At 50.7% G+C, this 25,977-nt stretch overlaps 13 protein-coding genes across 13 annotated transcripts; 7 read left to right on the top strand and 6 right to left on the bottom strand.

The window, feature by feature from the left end:
- Positions 1-1,453: 1,453 nt before the first annotated feature.
- K460DRAFT_350568 (uncharacterized protein) lies at positions 1,454-2,134 on the top strand (the record flags this gene model as incomplete). Its single annotated transcript, XM_040931510.1, has 2 exons — positions 1,454-1,467; positions 1,543-2,134. 2 exons carry the CDS (start codon positions 1,454-1,456, stop codon positions 2,132-2,134), a joined length of 606 nt encoding a protein of 201 aa, XP_040793079.1.
- Positions 2,135-2,572: 438 nt separating this feature from the next.
- K460DRAFT_301643 (uncharacterized protein) lies at positions 2,573-3,332 on the bottom strand. Its single transcript, XM_040929877.1, has 3 exons — positions 3,192-3,332; positions 2,905-3,139; positions 2,573-2,855 (listed from the first exon to the last, which is right to left on the bottom strand). The coding sequence occupies exons 1-3, from the start codon at positions 3,301-3,303 to the stop codon at positions 2,837-2,839; spliced, it is 366 nt and encodes a 121-aa protein (XP_040793078.1). The 5' UTR covers positions 3,304-3,332; the 3' UTR covers positions 2,573-2,836.
- Positions 3,333-4,448: 1,116 nt separating this feature from the next.
- On the bottom strand, positions 4,449-5,905 carry K460DRAFT_382200 (SET domain-containing protein; the record flags this gene model as incomplete). The annotated part of the gene is made up of 2 exons (XM_040935398.1): positions 5,855-5,905; positions 4,449-5,427 (listed from the first exon to the last, which is right to left on the bottom strand). The coding sequence occupies exons 1-2, from the start codon at positions 5,896-5,898 to the stop codon at positions 4,449-4,451; spliced, it is 1,023 nt and encodes a 340-aa protein (XP_040793077.1). The 5' UTR covers positions 5,899-5,905.
- Positions 5,906-6,235: 330 nt separating this feature from the next.
- K460DRAFT_327461 (thiamine diphosphate-binding protein) lies at positions 6,236-8,386 on the top strand. Its single transcript, XM_040930671.1, has 4 exons — positions 6,236-6,398; positions 6,449-6,905; positions 6,955-7,038; positions 7,099-8,386. Exons 1-4 carry the CDS (start codon positions 6,394-6,396, stop codon positions 8,332-8,334), a joined length of 1,782 nt encoding a protein of 593 aa, XP_040793076.1. The 5' UTR covers positions 6,236-6,393; the 3' UTR covers positions 8,335-8,386.
- Positions 8,387-9,071: 685 nt separating this feature from the next.
- On the top strand, positions 9,072-11,025 carry K460DRAFT_301633 (alpha/beta-hydrolase). The gene is made up of 5 exons (XM_040929876.1): positions 9,072-9,140; positions 9,193-9,239; positions 9,289-10,532; positions 10,585-10,724; positions 10,779-11,025. The coding sequence occupies exons 1-5, from the start codon at positions 9,120-9,122 to the stop codon at positions 10,938-10,940; spliced, it is 1,614 nt and encodes a 537-aa protein (XP_040793075.1). The 5' UTR covers positions 9,072-9,119; the 3' UTR covers positions 10,941-11,025.
- A 179-nt stretch (positions 11,026-11,204) lies between these two features.
- Positions 11,205-11,759, bottom strand: K460DRAFT_400573 (uncharacterized protein; the record flags this gene model as incomplete). Its single annotated transcript, XM_040936337.1, has 1 exon — positions 11,205-11,759. One exon carries the CDS (start codon positions 11,757-11,759, stop codon positions 11,205-11,207), a length of 555 nt encoding a protein of 184 aa, XP_040793074.1.
- A 1,191-nt stretch (positions 11,760-12,950) lies between these two features.
- Positions 12,951-13,397, bottom strand: K460DRAFT_350562 (uncharacterized protein; the record flags this gene model as incomplete). Its single annotated transcript, XM_040931509.1, has 1 exon — positions 12,951-13,397. The coding sequence occupies one exon, from the start codon at positions 13,395-13,397 to the stop codon at positions 12,951-12,953; it is 447 nt and encodes a 148-aa protein (XP_040793073.1).
- Positions 13,398-16,414: 3,017 nt separating this feature from the next.
- Positions 16,415-17,174, top strand: K460DRAFT_273742 (uncharacterized protein; the record flags this gene model as incomplete). The annotated part of the gene is made up of 2 exons (XM_040927906.1): positions 16,415-16,721; positions 16,837-17,174. 2 exons carry the CDS (start codon positions 16,415-16,417, stop codon positions 17,172-17,174), a joined length of 645 nt encoding a protein of 214 aa, XP_040793072.1.
- A 570-nt stretch (positions 17,175-17,744) lies between these two features.
- On the top strand, positions 17,745-19,049 carry K460DRAFT_271637 (uncharacterized protein; the record flags this gene model as incomplete). Its single annotated transcript, XM_040927744.1, has 3 exons — positions 17,745-17,834; positions 17,932-18,924; positions 18,975-19,049. The coding sequence occupies 3 exons, from the start codon at positions 17,745-17,747 to the stop codon at positions 19,047-19,049; spliced, it is 1,158 nt and encodes a 385-aa protein (XP_040793071.1).
- A 1,076-nt stretch (positions 19,050-20,125) lies between these two features.
- On the bottom strand, positions 20,126-21,768 carry K460DRAFT_361281 (tartrate dehydrogenase). Its single transcript, XM_040932427.1, has 4 exons — positions 21,391-21,768; positions 20,995-21,340; positions 20,457-20,945; positions 20,126-20,407 (listed from the first exon to the last, which is right to left on the bottom strand). The coding sequence occupies exons 1-4, from the start codon at positions 21,652-21,654 to the stop codon at positions 20,172-20,174; spliced, it is 1,335 nt and encodes a 444-aa protein (XP_040793070.1). The 5' UTR covers positions 21,655-21,768; the 3' UTR covers positions 20,126-20,171.
- A 182-nt stretch (positions 21,769-21,950) lies between these two features.
- K460DRAFT_361280 (glycolipid transfer protein) lies at positions 21,951-23,137 on the top strand. Its single transcript, XM_040932426.1, has 4 exons — positions 21,951-22,211; positions 22,264-22,322; positions 22,390-22,508; positions 22,589-23,137. Exons 1-4 carry the CDS (start codon positions 22,067-22,069, stop codon positions 22,881-22,883), a joined length of 618 nt encoding a protein of 205 aa, XP_040793069.1. The 5' UTR covers positions 21,951-22,066; the 3' UTR covers positions 22,884-23,137.
- On the bottom strand, positions 22,926-23,592 carry K460DRAFT_16928 (uncharacterized protein). Its single transcript, XM_040926943.1, has one exon. It carries the CDS (start codon positions 23,443-23,445, stop codon positions 22,969-22,971), a length of 477 nt encoding a protein of 158 aa, XP_040793068.1. The 5' UTR covers positions 23,446-23,592; the 3' UTR covers positions 22,926-22,968.
- A 69-nt stretch (positions 23,593-23,661) lies between these two features.
- On the top strand, positions 23,662-25,965 carry K460DRAFT_327441 (glycoside hydrolase family 72 protein). The gene is made up of 3 exons (XM_040930670.1): positions 23,662-23,937; positions 23,982-24,202; positions 24,260-25,965. The coding sequence occupies exons 1-3, from the start codon at positions 23,811-23,813 to the stop codon at positions 25,613-25,615; spliced, it is 1,704 nt and encodes a 567-aa protein (XP_040793067.1). The 5' UTR covers positions 23,662-23,810; the 3' UTR covers positions 25,616-25,965.
- Positions 25,966-25,977: the final 12 nt, after the last annotated feature.

Here is a 25,977-nt window from a genome sequence, read left to right as displayed (position 1 = left end):
TAGTTAAGAGCTATAAACTACTTTAGGCGGAAGAAATTGAACGCGTACATTGAGGATACTTTGAGAACTTTAAGAAGCACTATTACTTTCCAAGACCATACAGAACTTTAAATTCTGAACACTGTCCATGTAATTAGACTTGGCCTCAGGTGCAGTTCTACTATGCTATGAGGATGGGGTGTGACGAAAATACCCTCGGTGGGTTGGAACTGGAGTACTACGTGTTTTTAGTTGAGGGTACTAGAAGTGGAAGAAGTGAAGTGGTGCTAGTCAGGGATTGAGACTAGGTACCGGGTGGCAACTGATCGAACAGCAAGTGCAAGATAGAACTTCAAGAGGAATTTAAGGCCTGATATGTATTGGTGGTGGCTTTGGAACTGTTGTTCAAGCCCTGGGTACTTAACTACTCACTGTATACCAAGCGTAAACCCAACAGACGAGCTGGCACTAATATGCAGTTGTACAGGTGCAATAATAGTGGCGTAAAGTAAGCTCGAAATTCGAGTGTAAAGTCCCAAGCACGCTATCGACGCCGCTGAAGTATTGCGGCGCAGTATGCACCTACGTCATGCTCCAACTTCGCCCCGCTCTTTCAACTTGACCTACCACTTCAACCACAAAATGCAACATTGCCTAACTCGCTGCATGATAACAGCGTTTCATTCCATTCTTCGACTACGCACAGACTTTCGGACTCCGGCTACTATATTGAGCGCAGCTATGGCGAGCGCAACCAATGAGTAGGTGTGCATTTTTGTCATCGTCATCAGATTATTTTTCAAGCTATGGCTGCAGATAACGACATTCGCCGTTGATGCTCCTGATCCTTGGTCCTTCCCGGTAGATCACTTCCAGTGTTCAGTTCCGTGGTTCAGGTTGCAACACCGCCCATACGATTTGACCGAGAGCTCTGGCGAGCTTTAAACAATCTCCTTCTCTCCTTGGTCCAGATGACTTCGCGACATTGTGAAAGAGAATAGGTGGATTATGGTTGTCGGCTCTACCCCCATTCGGACGGCTTTGACCTATCATGTTCCATCCATCAGCTACCACCACTCGCGAACTGAGAGATTGAGAGAAACAAGAGCAATACCCTGGCCGGGGCATTTTCTTGCTCATTGTGAAGATGTTGTCAACACTCATTTCCCTCACCCAGTGCAGTCTGCACCGCAACAAGGCCATTCTGTTTCTGATTGCACGTGCTATGTGCTACCGTTTGCTGTACCAGGAAAATCACAGTGACACATTTGGCTTCACGAGCAGGTGTGAGTCCCGGTTTCCATATCGGGTGTGCCATTTTTTGTCTGTTGCAGTTTGGTTCATTACCTGGAAGCGCGCCGCGGTGAGTCTGATCCCGGATAAGCATAAAAACAATGTAGCAGCTCAAATTACTCTTCAACATCGGCAGCTATCCAATTTTCTTTTAAGGCTACCCTAACCCCTACCAGACATAATGTTGCTCCTCATGTATATCTTGCTGCTCTACACTCAATTGGTTGATTCAGTGCTCATTTCGCACCACTTCTCTAACGTATGACATAGGGGTGTTACTGGTGTTCGTTACTCCGTCTACCCCACAGAGTCCACCAACACCAATCAGACCACAGAGACTGAAGGTCAACTGCAGACCATATGCGGTAATCAAAACGTTGTTACGGTCAAACAAGACCGTGTGATAGACTCTTGTACTAGCACAGCGAAAGACGAGAGCGATCCGATACAAGTGATTGCCGATCTCAAAGGAGTGAGCCATGTTACTCAGCAAGACTTGACGGAAAGTCAATCGGATACTGTAGAACACAGAAAGCTAGCTGTCCGCAATTTCCCTCATCATAGTGCTTTCGCAAAAAATGTAACAAACACCGAGATGACGGAAGAGTTCCTCCAATCTCAGACGGAAAGCGGTTCTAGGATATTTCAGTACAAGGAAGATGGGGTGATAGTAGCTTGGTACGGCTTAAGCTTAAGTCCCGAAGCGAAGGAGGTGGTGGAAAAGTACGACGGTATTGAAGAATTGGTTGCTGCGGAGAGGAAGAACTATAACCGAGCTTTATTAACCAAAACAAGCCTACCGGCCGTGATCGCCAAAGCCGGAGAGCTCTCAGACCGCGATACACTAATTCGAATGAATTGAGAGTACAAGAATGATGGCACTAATGCGGGTGTACTATAGTATAAGGGAAAGATTGACAGGCGATCCCATGTAAGGGAGGATATGCAATCGGAAAAGAAGAGCAAGACGTGCAATCAACCACATGTCTGGATGAGGTTCGGGCCTACTCCAACGCGTAACATTTATCCCGCCTGGCGTTTATATAGATGCAACTAGTACCAATAGCTAAATAATAGATGGCTTCGCCTCACTTAGCCACGACCCCAACCGGTTTTAGTACGACTAAGCCCCAGGACCGTGATTGAAGACTTTACATTGGTTTAGAACATATGCGAAGCAGAAGGCAACTATGAGATTCATCTGTTATGTGGGAAACAGATATTAGGCACCTTCAGGAGGAGACAAGACAGCTCAACCAGGGTGTAGACGCCTTTGAACTCTTCATTCAGGAAAAGACAAAGTGGTAATAGGCATTGTGATGGATTGTTGTTCAAGTGTCAGGCGTACTAAGTACGTCCAAATTACTACATGCTGCTATCGTTGGCAGTTGTAACATTCAACATTCAGATCAATCCTTCAGGAGCTTCGCTGATGTGATTTTAATGCCGTCAAGTCTACTGGCGCCTCTGTCTGGATTCCACCGCGAATATTCGGACATTCACTTACTCCAACAGAAGATACCCTGCCGCCTGAAGAAAGTCGTTGCCAAGTAACTTCGTCGCATTAATTGTCCATTTTGGAACTTCAAAGCATTAGAAAGACTGAATCCGATAAATTATGGGCTACTTTACCTGTGATTGCATTTAGGACAACGATAAAAGACCGTAGTTCCTTCGTCGGCTCCACGCAATTGAAGATTCGTGAACAGCATCACAGGATTACTGCAAGACGGGCAAGCTTGAGGAGTCTCACCCCATGTCTGTACATCGTCCTCATTTATCGTCTGAATCTCGCTTCGCTTTTGCTGAAGAGAGGAAGGAAATGCGTCCGGCTTGGAGGTTGTTTGAATCGAAATAGGCCAGCTGTCTACACATACGGTTAGAGGTCTATGGTGGGAGACAAAGTGTGTAAACTATACTTTTGTTTGACTCTCCGCACAGTTGGCACGAGATGAGTTTAGTGGTGGAAGGCTCCCTATCCAACAGACTCCCACAGGTGGTGCAGAAGAGGAGACTACCGACTAAAGACATTACGGCTAAGCTAGTCGAAGTACTAGACAGTTAGGTTTCTTGAAGAGCACACTAGTGTGCGGCTCTTTAAATATACGTTAAGACTAGCTCGCCATGATACAACCTGTCGCTGCAGCTATTCTAGGCAGCCATATGCACTCTGGTCCGTGAGCGCTGTGTTAGTCACACGTTGGAGCTGTGCCGCAATTGGGGTTTAGGGCGAGTGGGCTGCTCGCCCGGAGAGCCCTAAGACTCGATAGTTTAGCTGGGCAGACGATGCTTCGATAGCAATTCTAACAGTGCATGTATATCTGTTTATCTAGGAGAGCCTTTATCGCGCAAACAGGTGTGATAGTGTTCGTTGCTGAGCGCCTGGGTTGGCTCTGTCGTGAAGGACAACGCCCGCCCCCACTTTGCTGCTTTAGTTCCACCTTAAAAAGCTTGGCCTCCATCCACACAATAGCTCCTAGGCCTCTTTGCTCATCGGGGCCACTCGCGAATCACAGCTGTGTAATCTTTTGCCTTATTTTATTTATTTAGTTTATTTTTTTGAGGGCGGGTGCGGGCTTCTTAGCGGGTCTTCCTGTGCCGAGTGGCGGCACAACTACCACTACCGCCTCGACTCAAAGCCCAAATGTAATTTTCCTTCTGCCCTAATAATTCTCATGCGGTTCCCCTTGCCTCCCATCCGGAGAATAAAATGTCATTAAGCTGTCCAAGTTCACTAATTAGGTACTATATTTACCACGACCGACACGACTCCCCAGCAACACGGCATCGATCCCTGTGTATCTCAATAATCTATTTCGACATTATAGCTCTAACTCTAGATTGGGATAGTCACGCTAGTATGGTGGCGGTACAATCATGGTAGAGTCCTGGTATAATATTAGACTGAATCGTTTGATAAGGCGGTTTCATACTTTCAAGTATAGGCGATGCAGGATGAGTAATAACTCTTAGCTTGAATTGGCGATAATCCGTATCCATTTACGAGTGCGTTGAGAGGAGTACAGACGATGTCGATTTGAGCCTAGGCGCCGAAGCTGTAGTATAGTCGCCGGCCGTTCAAGACATGCGTAGAGCGATTGGGTCAATTGCAAAGAAACTAGTATTGTTCCATGATTTAGGATAGGCGATCATTTTGTTAGCGGTGGGTCCCTCACTCACTGCCCGCCATGCATCGCCGATCGATTTCTCAACTGACTTTCCCAATTTGAGAGGAAGTTGCTGGTAAGATGGTGCAGCTCCAAGGTATGCGGCGATTGCGGATCTTCCATCACCTTCAACTCATAGCCCTTGTTAGCCCATATAGCTGCAGGTTCCCAGTCCCCTACTCTTGCATGACTGATGGCAGCGATTCTGTAGGCTTTCGCATAGTAGTCGGCGAGACCTTCTTCCTGCACAAGCGAGGCAAGTTGGAGGGATGCGTTGGCGTTCTTTCGGGCCTGTCGAGTTGCGGTCTTGGATTTGGGAGGCGTGAGAATCAGTTGAGGCTCGAAGTCGATGAAGGCTTGATTTATAGTGACACGGCGTTCGTCGCTGACCTCCGTAGCTGCGCGTTCTTGGGCGCACGCTTCACAATGGCATTTGAAACCATAGCGATCGAGGCGTGCCTGTCGCTCTTTCTGGGTGAGGAGGAGTGGTATGTACGATACAGAAAACTCCTCACCCTGCTTAATTTTCCTTGTTGCATATACGATTCGCTTGTTCAACCGCTCGCTCCAATAGTAGCTGGTATTCGGTCGGCACGAGTGGTTGATCCGGGCGATCTTGGGAAACAGACCGATCTCTTTGCCAGTGTTGTATGCGTTTGTTCGGAAAATTAGGCCTAGTTGATCCATGGTTTCTATCTCCGCAGGAGTGGCATGGTAAGTCAAGGAGAGGATTTCAGCTTGCTTGTCAAGTGACAGTGTTTCGAACTCCTGGCGGACGAGCTTTGATATCGCAGCCATTGGGTAACCAGTTCCTTTTACGAAGTCGGGTGGGCTTATTTTGACGACGGGTGTTTCGCGCATGACGATGTCGCCAATCTCGACATCATGCAAGGCAAAGACGCCTAGGCCCTTTCCCTGGCTGGGTTCAACAGTGTACACTTCTGGTGGTCCTCGACAGGTGTGATCCACTAGTTGCGGCGATGGAAGCCTGCATGTCGCTGTGCTGGCGAGAACTGTAGATAATGCAGCTAGCGAAGCCACCCAGAGAGTGGAGATGAGCATTTTAAAGAAGCAATGAGAAACGGAGTGAAGTGACTATATAGCCTGTCAGTTGCTCTCGTGGGATTGAGAGGCTATTTGAACATCTGGGGAGGTTTGATTGCGATGAAACGCGTTTCATGCTGAAGACGTTACAGCAGCAGACCCTTGCACACATCGCAGAATACAAGACCAAGACATCGACGAACCCTTTGTCTGTCTAATGTGAAGCAGAGCGCCTCTGTTTGAAACCGCCATCCTCTTTGTGAGCATCGTATATCTTCAGGGCGGATCTTCCCACTGGAGACAGCAGTCCAACTTTTCTAGATCCTAATTGGAGCTCCGCATTGCTACGGGTCGCGATAGAGTGAACCTACGTGAAGGCGCATTTGCAAGATGAAGTAACAGACGGTGTGTGCATTGCAGTGCCAAATAGTGTTGCGAGTGTCAAGGTTGTCAGTCCTACAAGGGGTCTGTTATCGTTATCAACTACGGTTCGTGTTCCGCTGTCCGGAATAAGGCCGCATCTTGGTCTTGTCAACACCTCTCAATTAGCCAAAGATCATCACATGAGTGATCAGACGAAGGATACAGCGCCTATTGATTTCAAGTATCCGGCAAGCTGGGCTTGGAGTGGGATGCAATGCTTAGAACCTGACCACGAACAAGCGGGCCGTTATCGGACTGCCGAAGTGCGTTGCCACTTTGTTCGGTTTCCCCAACTATTACAACTCTTCCCCGCGTCATGGTGGGGCAATGGTCAACTCCGCTGTCCTCAGAACCGAGGGCAGTTATGAGACGCATAATCAACAGTCGCAAGCCGCAGACTGCTCTATCTTCTTCACCACGGACAAACCACCTACTTAACTCCTTGTGATAGCCATCAACAGCCACAACAACAGCTTGGACCGCAATTATGGTGTACGCTATAAACTACCACATGATGCATGATATGGACTAAATCGAGACAGATACACAGCGTCATTCGCCTTCTTCGAGGCTTTGTGGGAGTATGGAGTCAGCCATGTGTTCGTCAACCTAGGAAGCGATCATCCCTCGATTATTGAAGCTATTGTCAAAGGCCAGAATGAAAAGAAGGGCCAGTTTCCCAAGATCATCACTTGTCCGAATGAAATGGTCGCGCTCTCAATAGCCGACGGGTACGCTCGATTAACCGGCAAACCTCAATGCGTTATCGTACATGTCGATGTCGGCACACAGGGCCTCGGTGCTGCGGTACACAACGCGTCTTGCGGACGGGCGCCAGTTCTCATATTCGCAGGTCTGTCCCCGTTTACCATTGAGGGTGAGATGCGTGGAAGCAGGACCGAATACATTCACTGGATACAGGACGTGCCAGACCAGAAGCAGATTGTGGCGCAATACTGTAGGTATACTGGCGAGATCAAGACCGGCAAGAATGTCAAGGTGCGTCATGATGGGAATGAGAGCTAAGATTTTGCTAATTCTCGAACAGCAAATGGTTAATCGCGCACTATCATTCGCTATGAGTGATCCAAGGGGCCCGGTATATTTGTATGGAGCGCGAGAGCCTATGGAGGTAAGAATAACCATGTGCGAGCTATATGGCATATTCTAACCTCGCCCTACCAATATTCAGGAGGACCTCACCCCATATAAGCTAGAGCTGGAATACTGGCACCCAGTGGAGCCAACGGCTCTCCCGCCCAGTGGAGTCAAGACTATCGCAGAAGCATTAGTGCACGCACAGGAGCCGCTCGTGATCACAGGGTACTCGGGCCGAAACCATGCCTCTGTCCGAGAACTGGTACAACTAGCAGACAACATCAAAGGATTGCGAGTCCTGGATACTGGAGGAAGCGACTTGTGTTTCCCAGCGAATCACCCAGCGTGGCTCGGTCTGCGATATGGCAACGATCCCAGCATCAAGTCGGCCGACGTTATCCTAGTCTTGGACTGTGATGTGCCTTGGATCAACACACAATGCCATCCGAAGGATACCGCAAAGATCTTCCATGTCGACGTCGATCCGCTAAAACAGCAGATGCCTGTCTTCTACTTGAACGCCATTCAACGCTATCGCGCAGACTCGTACACATCGCTAAGTCAGTTGAACGGTTACCTTGACTCGAATCTCAAAGAGCAGCTATCCACCCAGCATTTCTCACAGCGATGGTCAGCACTGCAAGAGTCACACAAGCAGAAGCTCGAAACCATTGCCAGCGAAGCCAAGATCGACAACAACGGTCATTTCGGCACGCCATATCTTTGCTCGCAACTCAAGAAATTCTGCCCAAATGACACTATCTGGGCCATAGAGGCAGTCACACAGACCGGATTTGTCGCAGATCAAATACAAGCTACTCTTCCCGGCTCGTGGATTAACTGTGGAGGTGGAGGACTTGGGTGGTCTGGAGGTGGTGCCCTCGGGGTAAAACTCGCAACCAACACCGAAGGCCAGAAGCAGTTCGTATGCCAGATCGTCGGTGATGGCACATATCTTTTCTCTGTCCCCGGCTCAGTCTATTGGATCTCACAGCGCTACAACATCCCCATCCTGACAATCGTGCTCAACAACAAAGGCTGGAACGCACCACGAAGATCCATGTTGCTCGTTCATCCAGATGGCGAGGGTTCAAAGGTCAGCAATGAGGAGCTAAATATCAGTTTTGCGCCAACTCCGGACTACTCGGGTATTGCGAAAGCGGCCTCTGGTGGTGAGATATGGGCTGCGCACGCGAGTACTGCGGATGAGTTGAGCAAATTGTTACCGGAAGCTATCAAGCATGTGCTTGATGGCAAATCAGCGGTGCTGGACGCACATCTGGAGGGCCCCGAGGGGAAGTATGGGGGCGGTAAGGCTAAATTGGGCTGATTGTGTATACTAAGACAAATACGACAGCGTATCAGCCAGCAGTTGTTGGGGGAAATTTCATGTGATGAAAACCTTCGCCAAGCGAGGACGTCACCCAATCCGAGCTGCACTTGATTAGATGAAATGTACTGTCTTGATCTTTGGCTTACGGTAAGCTCTAGAAGTTCCGTCTGATATGACTCACGTTCCATCTCACGATTTGCGCAGCTTCGGTGACACCGCGCTAACGATTTTGAGTAATAATGTCGCGAAATCAGTATGTCGGTCTAACCGTTTCAGGTCAATATCATGGCCAAGAAATAGCGTCGAGCTACCACCTCCGCCAACTAGTAAACCTTTCATCACCTTGGGCAATACTCTTGCATAGACATACGGGCCCCAGTTCAGCAATGTTCAGTGCTTACTGTGCACGGGAGGCTGTGAAGCCTTGCACAACGTGGACTAAACGGTAATCGTACCAGATTCAGTAACGATAGCACGACTCCAATGGATTTGCAGCTTGAGCGAGGCGTTTTCCATGATGGCCAAGCTGAGAGCTCAATTATCCCTGGTTCAGCTGCTTTCTGTCAGTGAATTCTCTTGACTATAAAGATGGAAACCTCACCTCTTCATCATCAACAATACCATAACCTGTCACCCATCGAGCTCTTCTCTCCTAGCATCATCACCCATTTAAACACCGCCATTCGCCCCAGATGAAGGTCTACTCGCGCTATGCTGCGGTAGCGGCAGCTGCTCTACCTTACAGCCTTAGCTCTCCTCTGGTTGCGAGGAGTAATGGTACGATGGTATTCGGCTTCTCAGAGGTAAGTCATCTACCCATTGAATTGTTCCTGAGCATACTAACACCTCATATAGCTGACTGCTAGCCAAAATCTTGTATGGAATCCGTGTCATGATAACTTGTATGCATCCATAATTCGCCGAATATACTCAGATTTCTGACCTTTCTAGCACATGTGCACTCCTAGAAGTACCCCTTGATTACAGCAACATCTCGGTCGGAACGATCAATCTAGCAATCATCAAGAAGCCTGGCGAGAGCGAAGATGCACAAGAGGTCTTGGTCAACCCTGGAGGCCCAGGTGGCTCATCTGTCGAAATGGTGCTTTTGGATGACGCAGCTATCCAGGACAAGATTGGATCGCAGTATTCTTTGGTCGGTATTGATCCACGTGGGGTTCAGGATAGTGGCCCGTCAAGCGATTGCTTCCCTCCCGATCGCTACCCATATGTCGCCCGCAACGCCTTCTTTACGGATGTATTCGCGCTTGCAGACATCACTTCGAATCACGCGCTTCGTCTCAGCCACCAGTCGGCCCTCGCATATGGTAAATGGTGCTCCAGAATCTACTCCGTAAATGGGACCGCCAAATACGCCAGCACGGTTGCTACTGCTCAGGATATGCTTCACTACATTGAGCTTCAAGCGGAAAGCAAAGGACAACCGCCAAAAGAAGCGAAGCTATGGTACTACGGAATCAGCTACGGGTCCATCCTGGGTCCCACATTCGCGAATCTCTACCCCGATCGAGTCGGGAGGATGATCATCGACGGTGTGATGGATTTAGAAGACTATTACAACGGAGGATGGGAAAAATCCATTGTTGATAGCGATGAAGCTGCCCGATCGTTCTTCAAGAGGTGCTTCGAGGCTGGACCTGGACTTTGCGAGTTTCACCAAAATGCCACGTCAGGGGAACAGATTGAGCAGCGATACTTGAATCTACTCGATGCTCTTAAGGAGTCGCCGATTGGCCTCGGGGACCCGCTCTCGAATACGTCGTCCACGGCACTTGCTCAGTCTGGTCTTATTCTCACGCCATTTGTTCTCACGTGGCAAGACTTTGCCAGCAGCATGTTCTCCACCTCATACATGCTGTCTCCTGCTTCCTTTGTGGCCATGGATCTCGGCCTTGTTGCACTTCAGACTGGTAACACCGAACTGCTGTCTAGTGCTTCGGTCAAGGCACAGATCTCTACCTACGCGCCAACGTATGATGCTCGGATGGCTCGGACTTTGATTGCCTGTCTGGACGCCAATGGGCGGTCCAATTACACAAAGTTCGAGGACTATAAGGGTTTCATGAATAGCATGTATAATGCAAGCATCTATGGTGGCTTGAGCATTGCTTCTTTTAGTGGGCCGATTTGTAGCAAGTTGGATATTCATCCACCGGAGAGCCAGAAGTTCGACGGTAAGTAGACACTTATGCCCCCCTCAAGATAAACAGTGCTAAACACCTCTAGGCATCCCTGGAGTGAAAAATACGAGTGCGCCCATCTTGTTCATTGGCTCCATCGCCGACCCCATCACTCCACTCCCAGCGGCAAAGAAGATGCATGGACTTTTTCCCGGCTCGGGTCTCTTAGTATTCAACAATAGCGGAGTAAGTCATCCCATCCGAGACTTAGAAACCAATGGAAGCTAACCATCGCTGTAGCACTGCGCCCACTTTCAGAAAGCAAAGTGTGTCTCGAAGTATGAAAAACAATATATGCTTGACGCCACTCTTCCGCCTGCGAACACGACTTGCGAGGTCGACGAACCGAACCCGTGGATTGCGTTGGCAAAACAATATAATCTCACCCAAGCATCTGCTTGAAGTGATGAGCTTCTTTTTCTGAATGTGGCTGAGGAGTTTTAGTAGGCTTCAATTCGAGTTTGCAAAGCGCTGTTAAGGTGACGAGATCATGTATTTATTTCTTCACATCAGTAGCATAATATGATTCTTAGGGAAAATTTAGTTCCAAAGTGTATATCGTTGATTTCTAGAGATATGAAACTCATAGGTTAATAAGTCCTCATCACCACCCACAACTCGTGCAATAGGATGCTCATGACGATACCAAGCGTAAAGGAACGCATCTCACCTAACCTCAGTCCGTTGCACGTCCGGCACATCAGCCAAATCAACCTCGTCGAGGCGCGACAAACCACTCTCACAAGCGTGCGTATAATGCGTAGTTCCAGTCTCACCTGGGCCATCGCGGCCAGCAGCACCAAGGTCACCACCCCCTAGAGGCTGCTCCACGCGCAGTGTACATATCGAAGAAACATCACAAGACGCTGGCTGCTGCGCGTTGAAGCTCTCTGCACTCGCTTCTACGTCCATTTTCTTTTTTGCGTTCGTCTTTTTGGAAGAACGGCGCTGGAAGTAGATGTAGGCTATTGTGCATGCGGCGATGGCGGAAATAGCAGCACCCGTAATGGCAATGGCAAGAGTTGTCGCTGCGTGGGTGGTGTTCGACTTTACCTGCTGTGGATTGAGGACGGCCTCTAGACGCTTTGTAATGTTGTAGTGGGATACGTGCATGGCTGTGCCATTGTGTTGCGGGGGCCATATGAAGTTGGACATAGTAGTCGTGTTTGTAGCTGCGGATGCGGCTGTCAAGAGAGCGCAGATGATCGTGATGCTTACCATGTTGTTGATACTAGCTAAAGTTGGTGGGATTGGGTTGCGTTGCGAGGAAGAAGGTAAGATGCGACTTTATGTACTACGCCTCACGTTGTGAATGGACTACCTTGTTTCCTGTTGACAATGTGCACACTTTGGTATATATGGCTCGCATGACCGAGTACTCTGTCGCCCTGTACGTAGACTATTCGCTCTCGACTGCATTCGACCGGCGCTTCCCATGGGCGTCAGTATGCATTTTGTTCATGTGTTATTGTTTGAAAATGTGGTATTGTTGTATATGACCCAGGGTATCTCCCAACGCATGTAGCGAATAGCACGCAAAGGCCTCCGCCCCCGACAATACAAAACGGGTTTCCCCCGCAACAAAGCATCCAGTCGCAAGCGGATGCGCTGTGCATGTATCACGCACTAGACTCCCGAATGTTGTGCTCGCGCGCTAGGAACCAGACATGCGACCCGTGTCGCACAACGTTACGAAGCGCAATAGCACGAAGGCGGGCGTAACTCTGGCAACATAATCTGCGGAGCTGACTATGTTGATTTGCATGGTGTGATTGCCATTGTGACATTGCATGGAGAAACGGATTCTGATACATGGATCGGACGGATAAGCTCTAGCGGATGCGCGTATCCGTGTGCCGGCATATTTATCCTAGCGCCTTCCGCAACCAGCCCCAGATGGGGGACGCGCGGTCTGACGTCAGGTTGTATCGGAAAACGATCGCTTGCTTGCCAACACACACACTCCGCACCTCAACCTCAGCTTTGGGAGATCAGCAACGGCCCCGTGTAACTTATGTGGAGAATGTCGACTTCATAGTAGGTATTGATATAAGAGGATGCAACAAGGGCAGGTCAATTGGGCAAGGAAGAAAGTCGAATGATCAAGAACTATTCCTTGTTTGCACAACATCAAGAGGCGCACGCAGGGGGGCAAGCAGTGGTACAACTGATTGGGGAAGTGTTGAATGTGTTTTGGTTGAATTCAGTTATTACAGCGGTAATGAAGTGACTCATTAATCCCTAACTCCATCGTGTATCCTATCCATATCCATCCATTCCATGCATTATCCCGTTCGAGACGAAACCGAGTTCAGTCGGAGCCGAAGGTGGTGTAACCGTTCGAAGAAGCCGTCGAAGCAAAACTTTTCACGTCGAGGATCGATGTATGATCGACCAGAGCGCCGACTCCATTTATAGGAGACCAGCAACGGCGAGAAGACCACCGGCAACAGCACCCATGGCAGGGAGGCCAGTAGGGGCAGCAGCACCCGCCGAGGCAGAGGAAGCAGCGGAGCTTGCAGCACTCTTAAGAGAGCTGGCCTGAGACTTGAGGGAGCTCGCAAGCGAGGAGGCCTCGGCGGCGCGGGATCCGGTAGCGCTGGCAGCGACGCTGGTCAAGCTGGCGATGGCAGAGGAAGCGCCAGCGTCGACGGAGGAAGCCCTCGAGGCAAGGTCGGAACCAGCAGAGCCAGTGGCGGATGAAGCGACGGAGCCGATGGCAGAGGTGAGCGAGGCAATGGCTGAAGAGCCGCCACCGACAATGGAGGAGACATCACCACGGAGGGACGAGGCGAGGGAGGCGATCTGCGCGTTGGCAGCGCCAGCGACGAGGAGAGTGGCGACGATGGAGAAACGCATCTTGATGGTTTAGATTGATGGAGTGGGTTTGTTGGTTGGTTGATTGAAAAGTGAGTGATTGAGTGATTGTAGTTTAGTGAGTGGAAGGAATGAAGCAGAGGGAGCAAGGCGGAGGCAGGTCTCTTATACTCATGGTACAAGGTGCACCTAGCTCCCAATGGGGGCCGTCACCATGGCTCCTGCGACAAACAAACGCCCTGATGGGTGGCCCTTACTGCATCATGTCGCACCGCCTCTTGCCATTTTCTCTAACGTAACCCGAAGCTCATTCACTGGCTCATGACGCCACACAGGCAGCCTGCACCTCTCGCCTCTGAGACCAAACCGGTTGCGGTAATTTGGATGCTGCAGCGGGCTGGCATGATTGGCGCGTTCCTTGCTCGCTATCCGCAGTTGCAGCGAGCCTTGGTCTGGGGAGGGACCCACAGGCCGCCGGCTGTCTGTTGGCCATGACGAATTATGGCGAGCTTGGTTGTGCGGGCGACCATGACGGGGAATGTGGCCCCGGGGGCTGCAGTTGGTCAAACAAGGGCAGCTGGGAGGAGGAGAGGCGTGGGACCAACGACACGAGACGCATTCCTCTAGCCTTTCTGCAATGGTCACCTCTTTTCTGCAGAGCTTCGTGCAGAAGCCCAGTCTAGCTATGCGTCCTTCACCGATGCGCTCAATTCGACCACCTCTTCCTGATGCTCATCAACAAACACGGCTAGTGCGAGCGCCGTAGCCTGCTACTCCTGGCCAATTCAGCCACCGACGACTAACTCGTCTTCCTGAAACAGTCGAGCAAGCTTCCACATTGCCATTTCATCAAGGCTATCCAATTTGCTGATCTATTGGGGGCTGCATTGCGCCCCCAATCATGAACTGGAATAACAATTATGCACTTTTAGACTTTTCCCGATGCAGTCCAACGCGATTCTCCTGATATCCGTGTTGCATCATGTCATCCCCTTTTGTTGAGAGGCCCGAGCCACAGTCGCTAAGATTCAAGCCGGCGAATTCGCCGCTGAAGCGTTTGAGCCATGAGACACAAGTGTCGTCATAGCCGTTCCTGACTCGTCTCACTCTAGCCGCAGAAGTGAGTGATGGGACCGACGCTTGGGAATAACACACGAGGCGAATTGAGTTTGATCGACTGTCCAAGGTAGGTAGCGCCAGCCGATGACGAGCAAGATACTAGCGTTGGTGGCGTCCAACAAGTCTAGCCAGCCCTACGAGCGGCTCCACGCGTACAGCTGGAGTATCCCGGTCGCTAAGGTGCCGCTTTCCGATAGTAATTAACTTTCCGGTCGTAATAAACCCGGCCAGCCTGCTTTTCCAAGTTTCTAGCACGGATTGCACTGCCTGCTTGGTAGCTCTCGCAACTTATACCCAGTTTCAACTTCTCAAACTGACTCCGCTCGCCATGTGGACCCTCGAAACGCAGAACAGCCAGCATCGCATTCATAAGATCCAGACATGACGTGCCTTTTGCCTTTAATCGCCTTTGGAGAGGGCAGCATGCCGTACACCCGTAGTGCAGCGGGGGATCAACAACAGACTGCTGTTCGCCCTTTGCGGGTTGCTTTACCCCACATCTCACGACATCGCCAATCTAAATTCAATTGCGCCACTGCAGACAACCTGTTCTTGCTTCGGTCGCGGAAAATCATGGCCTGATCCAAGTTCTCAGTGTGGCCAACATCTGAGGGGGGTGGCACACGCGCTCTCCTCATACCCTCTGGCTGTACGGACGGTATCATATTCCTTGCGACAGCATGGCGAGGAATTTGCAACCTGAAAAACAGCACTGAATACGTTGAGTCTCGCAGCACTATTTCGTTTGCAGGTTCGCTGCGTTGTAGGTATCACTCAATCATCGTCCTTCGTTCTCCCAGCGCCCAACACTACGAAGAGCTCTGAACAGGAGGGCTTTCGATGTAGTTTAAGTATCTTCACACTCTCTTTTGATGTTGTTTCGCTATTAGCGAGTCTTCGCGTTTCTTCGCTTCCCAGCGCCTTGAGCAACCTCCCAGGAAGCCTACTTCTCCATCCGAAACAATTCGAGTCTTTTTTTCCAAAAATAATCATTTCTCTCGCTGCATAATAAGGCCCGTCATTGCGCCTTCTAATTCAGACAACTTCCTTTGAGCGGTGGGACTTGGGGCGAGGGCTTGGTGGCGTTCTCTAACCGCCGAGACTGCTCACCATCTGCACGCACGACAATACGTTACTGCAAGTGCCGAATAACAACAGCGCAGTCAACACCTAGACGCTCTCAGAACCTCTGCTGTTGGTCACCCTGCAGAGCCCAGAGCGAATTCGTATCCTCTTACACGCTGTTTAGTCTGCAAACATCTCCCAATAAGTTGATGACCAAATTTGGTCTAGTAATCCAATAGGTTCTCCGATCTTGGCCTCATCAGACTGGCCAAACATGCACACCTCTGCGCCCATTTTTATCCACTGTGGATGCGGCATCCACGGCCCGATCATTGAGCGCTTAAGCACAACATCAAAACGGTCGAAATAGCAGTGTTCAGAGAGGAGCGCAAGTGCATGTACACTCTGGCGACTGATCGTCGCTTTCCTTTGTCCGTTCAGTTCGAATGCTTCGTTGATGGCCTTTTAGAAGTCGTTCTGGTATGGAGATCGATTCCAACTCCTGGTACAGCCTCACGATAGCTGGACAGCCGTCACAGTGGCTAGCAGGCACATATCCCTACATCAATGGAGACACGGGGATAGTGTCCATCACCAACTCGGATGATAACACTCCCAGCCAGCAATGGCAATTCTTTCCGCACAACTCATCGACCTACCTGCTACGAACAAAGGCCTCTGGTTCAAATGGGTACCTGGCAACAAGCAGCTCGAGCCGAACCTGCGAGGATGAAGTCCCCGTCATCTACAATAATGTGAAGGCGGACGAGTCGATGCTATGGACGATACAGCCTAACAGCGATGAAACCTACCGGCTCAGCAATCGCGTGCACGGGCGTACCTGCTATCTTGAGATCAAAGAGAACGGTGTCCAGATGAGCTCACGAACCACGCCTGGGCTTGACCAACTCTTTGCTCCTATCAGACACGGCGAGATCAACGATGTCGTGTTTTCGGCTGCTGCGACGCTCCCAGTTTCTCGAATTGGAGTCAACACTCCTTCAGCGACCGCATCTTCTACGCTCAGTCGAAGTGTTTTGCAGGGTTCAACGACGTTTAGTCACGCCTCTTCGTCTACCCCATCGTCATCATCATCAGCTCTACCGCTACCTCCTCCACTAGCTTTGAGGCACGATTCTCGACTCTCTAAGTCCGCTGCCCTAGGCATCGGCGTTGCCGTTGGTATGTCTGCCCGTTCGCACACTTTGTAAACGTGTATTGTATAAATGCTTGGACTATATCCCATCCTTACCTCTAGCGTTCATCTCACGCAGATACTGACTTCATAACCTCACAGGTATAATCGGCATCCTCCTCTTCATATCAATAGCCCTTCTTATCTACCGCCGCTATAAGCTAAGGCATTCGCCATCGAGCCGCCACTATCGACAGACTAAGCTATGGAAGGGATTCGTTCCAGCGACCCCCAATACAGCCCGAACCACCTTCGTTGAGACGAAGATGGCGAATATCTACTTCGCCGAACTGCCGACTCCAGCTACTCCAGCTTTCATGGCGAGTCCGCCCTTGGAGGAGAATATTGGGGACCGAGTGAGCTGGAATAGGGGCAATCGGACGAGCTGGCCTGTGTCGCCTATTACACCGGGGTCGCCTCCTATTGAAATGCCTATATGACTTTGAAAAGATTTACGATTTGTACGCAACATTCGCAGGACGCACGAGAGGTAGTCAGTCAGAACGTAGGGCTGCATGAGTTCGACGACATGTCTGATTTGGAGTTGTGATACCCGATTGATGTTCTAAATGAATGTATAGCATCCTGGTTTATTCAAGTAAACATGTCGTAGTTGTATGTCTATATTTGAGACGGAAGATTTTAAATCGCGCGCATGTGACAATCGACTTGGCACCAGACGTCCGTTGCGGCACTGGGTGTGAGCCCTTATGAACATGGATCCAAAGACACCGCTGACTTACGGGCATTTACAAAAGATACATGCGACTTCAAGGCATCAATATTTTCGGTCAGTAGAGAACCAATACCATGACCTCAGACAAATGCTATGACGGAGAGGGCAGGTGCAGGGCTTGGCGGAGATAGCCGCGGCCGGGGCTTGCTTTTTCAGTCGCCGAGCTTTGCGCCTGCACACCCACACCTCCGCCGTCCACCGCCAGCCTCTACTTCGTGCTATCACAGCCCGAGTAGCTTCAATTGGGTAGCAGGAATACATTCTCACACTCACAATGTTGGCTGCTCGCTCCTTCGCCGCCCCCGCGCGGCAATGCCTGCGCCAGGCGAACCGCTCCTCGAGATGGGCGCCCGCGCTATCCCAGGTGAGCTTCGAGTCCTGCAATGGGCCTGTTGGCAGCATCGCAGGTGCTGCCAATGGCTACATTGTAGCAAGGAGGGTATGCTGATGCAACCATATAGGCCTCGACCCGCACATATGCCTCCGAGGTGGCCAAGTTCACGGGCACCAAGGGCAACGACGGCAAGTACAGCGTCACGCTCATCGAAGGTGACGGTATTGGTCCCGAGATTGCGCAGTCAGTCAAGGACATCTACTCGGCCGCCAACGTACCCATCAAGTGGGAGTCAGTCGACGTGACCCCGCGGTTGAACGAGGATGGCAAGACCGTTATCCCCGATGAGGCCATCGCCAGCGTCACGAAGAACCTGGTCGCCCTCAAGGGCCCGCTTGCCACGCCCATTGGCAAGGGCCACGTCTCGCTCAACTTGACGCTGCGCCGGACCTTCAACCTCTTCGCCAACGTCCGACCCTGCCGATCCATCGCTGGCTACAAGACACCCTACGACAATGTCGACACGGTCCTGATCCGTGAAAACACCGAGGGAGAATACTCTGGCATCGAGCATATTGTTGTCGACGGTGTTGTACAGAGCATCAAGCTCATCACCCGTGACGCTTCGGAGCGCGTTCTGCGATACGCCTTCCAGCACGCCCGCGACATTGGCAGGAAAAAGGTCCGCGCCGTACACAAGGCCACCATCATGAAGATGTCCGACGGTCTCTTCCTGAGCACTGCCCGCGAGATCTCCAAGGAGTTCCCCGACATCGAGTTCGACGCCGAGCTGCTGGACAACACCTGTTTGAAGATGGTCACAGACCCCGTTCCCTACAACGACAAGGTCCTTGTCATGCCCAACTTGTACGGAGATATTCTGTCTGATATGTGCGCTGGTCTCATTGGTGGTCTTGGCCTGACCCCCTCTGGCAACATTGGTGACAAGTGCTCCATCTTCGAAGCTGTCCACGGTTCAGCACCTGATATTGCTGGCAAGCAGCTCGCCAACCCCACCGCGCTCCTTCTCAGCTCCATCATGATGCTGCGACACATGGGCTTGAACAAGGAAGCCGCCAACATCGAGCAGGCTATCTTCAAGGTCCTTGCTGAGGGCAAGGTAAGCACTACTAATTCCCGCTCCTTGGTCTCGTTGCTAATAACTTGTAGACTATCACCGGTGATCTCGGCGGTAAGTCCAAGACATACGAGTATGCGGACGCGGTCATCAAGTCCTTGAAGTAGATTTTGTTTATGGGTTGACGAGCATGGGCACGATGGGATGAGCGATTGCATATTGTGGATATGTACTAGTCCTGTACTATAAGCCGCCATTTAGCTTGATATACGCTGATACTTGTTGAATTTCATTCACACCAAACAAATCATCTTCAATGCCCGAGTACTCCCTGAAAACCTAAACGTCTTCTATGTTAGAGAACGAACAAACCCGCGGGCATTGGACTTGGTCCAGGCTGAATTTGCTCACTTGATGTTCGAGACCCCTCAACGGCTAGGAATCTAATCTGATCATCTAGCATATGCAAGCTGATGCAACATTGAAGAGCACGTGACAGCGCATCGAGACCAAGATCATCCAAACCCATTCGTGTCGAGGTCAAGCAGTCACCACAAGCACAGTTGCACCTAATTTACGCCAATCTCTCAATATGCCTCCGAAACCGCCAATCCGAATACCAGTCAAATCTCCTCCTGTCGCAAAAGCAGCGCCACGAGCTTTTCCGAAGCCATCCATAGCACATGCACCCTCGTTACGTACCACCACACCCCTTCCTCTACCACCGCGATGGTACGAGAACCCTCGCCTGCGCTCCTCTGCGCGCTTCGCCGCATGGTCCACAAACGTCGTCGTCGGCTTGTGCGCTCTGATCTGGGTACGCGACCACTACGTGAAGCTAGACCGTGTACGCGGATCCTCCATGGCGCCGACGCTGAGTCCCGACACGCATGAGACAGGAAGGGTGGATTGGGTGGTACTTCGCCCGTACCTGGAGCGATCGGCGAAACAGCGCAAAGCTACAGGAGGCAAAGAAGAAGTGGTCGAGTGGGGTGTACAAAGGGGAGATGTAGTCACGTTTTGGAAGCCGCATAAACCAGAGGAGATGGGCATTAAGCGTGTAGTAGCAATTGAAGGGGATGCTGTGTATCCCACCCGCGGATATGTGCTGGATCCTGCTATGAGGGAGGGTAGGATGCAGGGCATGCCTGATGGTCTGCCGGATAGTGATGAAGATGCGATACAAGGCACAGGCGATGCAATGGGCAAAATTATTGTCCCGTATGGCCATGTTTGGGTCGAGGGGGATAATTGGCGCAAGAGCTTTGATAGCAATGACTTTGGGCCGATTAGCAAGGGGTTGATTGAGGGGAAGGCTGTTTGGGTGTGGAGAAATTGGTTCGAGTTTTTGGAAGTGGGGGATGGGCGGAAGCAGAGAGAGAGGAAGATGAGGAGTAGAGTTGTGGAGGGGAGGAGTGAGATACCGGCCATATTCTTGGAGTGAGATGTGGTACACTACGATTTGGCTTCTCAATTATAAGATACCCTTCGTTCGGTCTTGGAAAAGGAGTGCTGAGGGTTACAGGTATGTGTAATTTTGTTCCCTGTTATCCAGGCGGCTTACATTACTCAAGTGGATGCGAACAGAGTCTCAATTTCCTGACATACCGCCTTCGTAACACCCTTCGTATCCTCGCCTCCTCCAAGATCCTTCGTCTTCACGCCCCTCGCAGTTACGTTTTCCACTGCCTTCATCAATCCATCAGCGGCTTTCTCCTCGCCAACCCACCTCACCATCTCCGCCGCACTCCAGAACGCTCCTACAGGGTTCGCGATGCCCTTACCCGCGATATCTGGTGCAGAGCCATGAATAGGCTCAAACATGCTCGGATTCGCACGCGTAGGATCAAGGTTACTTGACGGTGCGATTCCAATACTACCAGAAAGAGCGGCGGCGAGATCAGAGAGGATGTCAGCGTGCAAGTTGGTCGCGACAATCGTGTCTAGACTCTTCGGCTGCAGAACCATGCGTACGGTCATGGCATCCACCAGCATCTTGTCAATCTCGACGTCACCATACTCTTTCGCGACTTCGTAGAACACCGTGTCCCAGAGGACCATGCCTGTTGCACGTCAGCAAGGAGATATGATACTTCTAGGAAGTCGACTTGCCGTGTCGCTGCGCATTGCTCTTCGTCACCATGGTCAACTTCTTCCTCGGCCGGGACCGTGCAGTTTCAAAGGCGAAGCGCATGATACGCTCAATGCCCACGCGTGTAAAGATACTAACTTCGGTCGCTACGGTGTGAGGTGAGGACTCGTGCGATGTCCCGCCTTGCCCAGAGTATTCGCCCTCGCTATTCTCGCGGATGATGACCCAGTCAAGGTCTTCTCTCTGGCAATCGGCGAGCGGACTCTTCGTTCCCTCCAAGATCCTCGTCGGTCGCACATTCACATACTGGTTAAGTGACTTCCGAATGGGTAGGATCAGGCCCCAGAGGGAAATATGATCCGGCACCTCCAAACACAGTCAGTACATAGCATTTTCGAACACTTGGGCTATCATACATCGGGCCAGCCCACGGCTCCGAAATAAATTGCATCGAACTTCTTGAGTTGCTCGAGGCCGTCGGGCGGCATGTACCAGCCTCGCTCGAGGAACTTCTTGCTGCTCCAATCGAAGGTGGTGAATTCGAATTCGAACCCTCCGATAGTTTTGGCTAGGACGTTGAGGATTTCAACGGCTGCATCCGTGATGTCGACGCCGATGCCGTCGCCTGGGATGGACGCGATGCGGTGGATTCTGGAGACTTCGCGGACGTGTGACGGCATCTTGATAGGTTGTAGAAAGACTAGGAGTAGCTATTTGGATGGTGTGTTCTACACAGCTTGATTATATATTGTGTGCTAATCTATGCTCCCGTAATATGTTATATCTTTCAATTCTCTCCAACCAGGACATCACTACTGCGGAGTAAACGAGCACTCTTCCGATGTCGCGTCATAGCTCCTTCCTCACGGCTAGACGCCAAGGTGGACCCTCGTTCGTCACTCCTTCCCCGCGCTAGCATGTCCTTAGCCGCAAGGCCCCACCACGCGTCGTGCGTGTTGAACACCTCACCGCTTGGACGAGACCACCTTTGCAAAGTTTCTAACTAAAGCTTCTTTTCTCTTCTTTCCAAACCTCAGACTTTTACTCAGATTTGCTACTTCCAAACAGGCATCGATTTGAATTCAGAACACAATGGCTGCTGCATACCCCCCTGGCCAGACCTTCTTCGACACGGTCAAGAAGAGCTTCGTTGATGTACCTGTCGATGCTGCCAAGGACAGTGCTATCTCGACAACTGAGTTCCTCGAGGCTGCGGAGAGCTTGACTACGCTGTTCGGTACGTACACTCGTCGTTCCTGTTCTGAGCAGTGCTAATTAGGGGTTGACAGATGTTCTGGGTTCGGCGGCATTCAAGCCTGTCAAGAATGACATGAGCGGCAACATCAAGGTACGACACGACAATGAAGAGGAGTTGAGAACGGTAGAGAAAAGAGCTTCTTGCTGACGTGGAGCAGAAAATCCGCGACCGCCAATTGGCCGCCCCTACGCTCTCAGAAACCCTCCAGGACCTCGTCCTCAACGAGCTCAAGGAGAAGAAGCACACTGCCACCGAAGGCCTAGTATGGCTCAACCGGTAAGTCCACTTCATTCCTTTCCATCCTGCCCAACACATGTTCCAATGTTTGTCCACGCCACTAACCCTTACTTCTCCAGCGGTCTCGACTTCACGGCCCAAGCCCTCCGCCACAACATCACCAACCCCTCCAAAGAACTCTCCGACTCGTTCCGCGACGCCTACGGCAACACGCTCAAGCCACACCACTCCTTCGTAGTCAAGCCGCTCTTCAGCGCCGCTATGAGCGCCACACCATACAGGAAGGACTTCTACAAGAAGCTGGGTGATGACGAGACCAAGGTGCAGGCTGAGCTCGAGAAGTGGCTGGCGGCGTTGGAGAAGGTGGTCAACGTGTTGAATGTATTTTTGGCCAAAAAGGAGGCCAAGTGGTAGAGTGTAGATGCTGTTAGAGCTAGGCGCGCCCTAGGTTACGATTTATACGATACAAAAGTGTTACGTGTGGTAAGGCACTCGCTCTTCACCTTTTTCTGCGTGAATTCACTTTGTGGTTAGTAAGGATGCTGAATATGTGTTTGAAGAGGCGTGTAAGGACCAGGTAACATTGCATTGGCTCCTCCCGATTTATGCTGACCCTTGCAGCTGAGGAGGTGATGGGTCTTGACAGTCTTGAGGGAAAATGTGGAACAGAACTCGGTGTGCTGAACGAAAGATTCATAAGTTTTAGCCAGTCAGAGATGAACTTCAAGTACCAGGCGCTGCTTAGGTGTGACGGATGCCCCTGGAGGGCGCTTCGAGAGGGACATTGCATTGAAGCCTGGGCGGGGCTGAAGGAGGACGCGCCGCTAACCTGCAGAGGGCTAGATCTACCTAGGTATCTTCCACGATAGTAGCTGGATATAAAGCGATGATTGGCTTGCATGACTGGGATATGCGCCACCGTTTTGGGACCCTGTATGTTGAACAGCTTCATTTGTTCTGTCGTCGTGGTTCTCATTGAGCTATGTCCATTGCTAGGCTAGATTCCTCCCCGATCGTATCGATGGTTCACAGTCGGCTGTAGCGATACGTCTCCCAGCCCCAGATATAGTACTTGGGTCTATGGAGAAGCAACCGTATGCAGGTGCTGGCATTTTATGAGTCTTGGCCTTTGCGGCACAGCCCCCTACAACCCCAAACACCTTCGAAATTAGTCTAGGCCGATCATGGAACGCCTAATGCTAATAACACTGGTTTAGAAGTAGTGAGCCCACTCTTTGTTCTCCCACATCTTGTCGTGTTGGATCTGTTCTGTTGCTTGGGACGAGCGTAGGCCCTGCTCGATCTCGATCGATACAGGCACAGTATCAACAGAAAGCGGACATGGTCACTATACAACGTCTTATTACCGCCGCCTTGGTTGCCTGTCGTACAGCTACCGGCATCCCCACGATTGAAATCAAAGGTTCCAAATTCTTTACTAGCGAGGGTAATCAATTTTATGTAAAAGGTAGGTTCAGCCAATGCTTGATACTCGTTTTCTAACTCTCATAGGCATTACATATGAATTCGCCAGCTCTTTATCGTCGAGTTACCTCACAAATGGCCAACAGTGCAAGATCGACGCAAAGCTAATAGGTGCAACCGGAGCCAATGTTGTCCGCGTATATTCCATTGACCCTACCTTGAATCTTGATGAGTGTATGCAAGCATTCGCAGATGAGGGAATCTACGTCATATGCGATATGTCAACACCTACCTTCTTTATCAATAGAGTACGTGGCTCGTTTGATAGCTACACAACTACCAATGGACTGATTGAAATGCAACAGGAGAAACCCATATGGACACTCAACCTACGCAACCAGTTCGCCAAAGTCCTCGATGGTCTACACAAATACGACAATTTACTTGCTCTCTTTGCAGGCAATGAAGTAATCAATGACGTCAATACGACCATTGCTGCACCAGCTATCAAAGCAGTCATTGCCGATATGAAAGGTTATAGAGACCTGATGCAGTACCGAAAGATTCCAATAGGCTACTCTTCTACTGATGAGACGACAACGAATTTGCTACAAAATTACCTCGACTGTGGTAACGAAGACATCGCCGCTGATTTCTTTGCTCTAGACAACTATGGGTGGTGTGGCGAAAGCTCTATGGCGAAATCCGGTTACGACGCCCTATACGCACGCGCGAATGGATACGATATTCCGATTTTCCTATCCGAAACAGGTTGCAACCATGTCAAAAATCGAAGTTTCAATGACCAAGTTGCGCTTCTTGGGAGAGACATGAACGATCGATACTCGGGAAGCATCATCTACGAATGGACCATGGGGGTAAACAAATATGGTCTGGTTGAATATTCAAATGATCAGGCTACAGGGACACCAAAACTGCTCGCCGATTACACAGCATTGCAATCACGTTGGTCCACTTTGAATCCGGTAGGCGTCAAAGCGACCGCATATGACCCAACCTTAACGAAGCGAGATTGTCCCCAGTCTACATCAGGCGTATGGTTGGTCGAGGCAAAGGCTGGAACTGAAATTCCCACGCTGGGACTTTCCGGATTCACGGCACCGACAGGACGACAGGCTTCAGCTACAGGGAGAATTCCCACATCGAGTATCATTGTGGGTAGTGGAAGCTCCAGTGATTCTAATAAGCTGGAAAGTGGACGCTCCGGTGGCTCTACTAAGCTAGGAGGTGGTGCAATTGCGGGAATCGTGATGGGGGCCATATTCCTCTTCCTTGTAATGTGTGGAATTTTACTTTTCCTGTGGCGCAAGAATAGGCCGAAGAAAGAAGTTACAGTCAACCCAGGCGACGACGCGCCCCTCAAGGGAGAGCTAGACGCAACAAGTAGAGACATGACGCACCAGCCAATCTACCAGGAATTGTCTGGAGCAAAGTATACACAAGAGTTAGGGCCCTCGCACGCACAGTATGAACTCAGGACAGACGAGCGACCAGGCGAGCTACCAGATCAGCGAGATGAGCACCAGCACCTTGATGATACTGGGCATTATGCACCAGAGTTCACTGACCAGGAGCCAGCGGCTGAGCCTTCGCCACATGTTCAGGCGCAGAGGAGACGTGAGATGGAATGGTTAGAGATGGAGGAGATGAGAATGCGGCAGCGAAGAGAGCAGTTGATGAAACAAGGGGGTGCGGGTTGAGGGTCATGCAGGATATATACGCGCCGTTACACCTCAGCATGAAGAGCGAGCGTGCATTGTAGGTTCCTACCCTAGTAGACACAGCTGTGGCCCGATCTGGGCTGCACTCTAGCTGCACTAGTCATCGACACCGGAGCTATGTCAAGAGCAAGTCTAACGACGGACAAGACGTAAGTCTTTTCCACAAAAGACACAACTTTGCTCAACGGATTGTTATATTAGCATTGGTATGCGAACATCCACCATGATGGCAAATAACAGATTATTCCACCTGAAACCAAGTCGAGTTACGATAGTTGGGATGCCTGGCTCAGGCGCTTCAAGTGTGTAAAAGGGTAGTACAAAGTGCTTAATCGTGCAAT

This window comes from Cucurbitaria berberidis, assembly GCF_010015615.1.
Source record: "Cucurbitaria berberidis CBS 394.84 unplaced genomic scaffold K460scaffold_1, whole genome shotgun sequence".
Lineage (NCBI taxonomy): Eukaryota > Fungi > Ascomycota > Dothideomycetes > Pleosporales > Cucurbitariaceae > Cucurbitaria > Cucurbitaria berberidis.
Note: the sequence above shows the minus strand (reverse complement) of the source record. Positions and strands in the feature narration are given on the sequence as shown.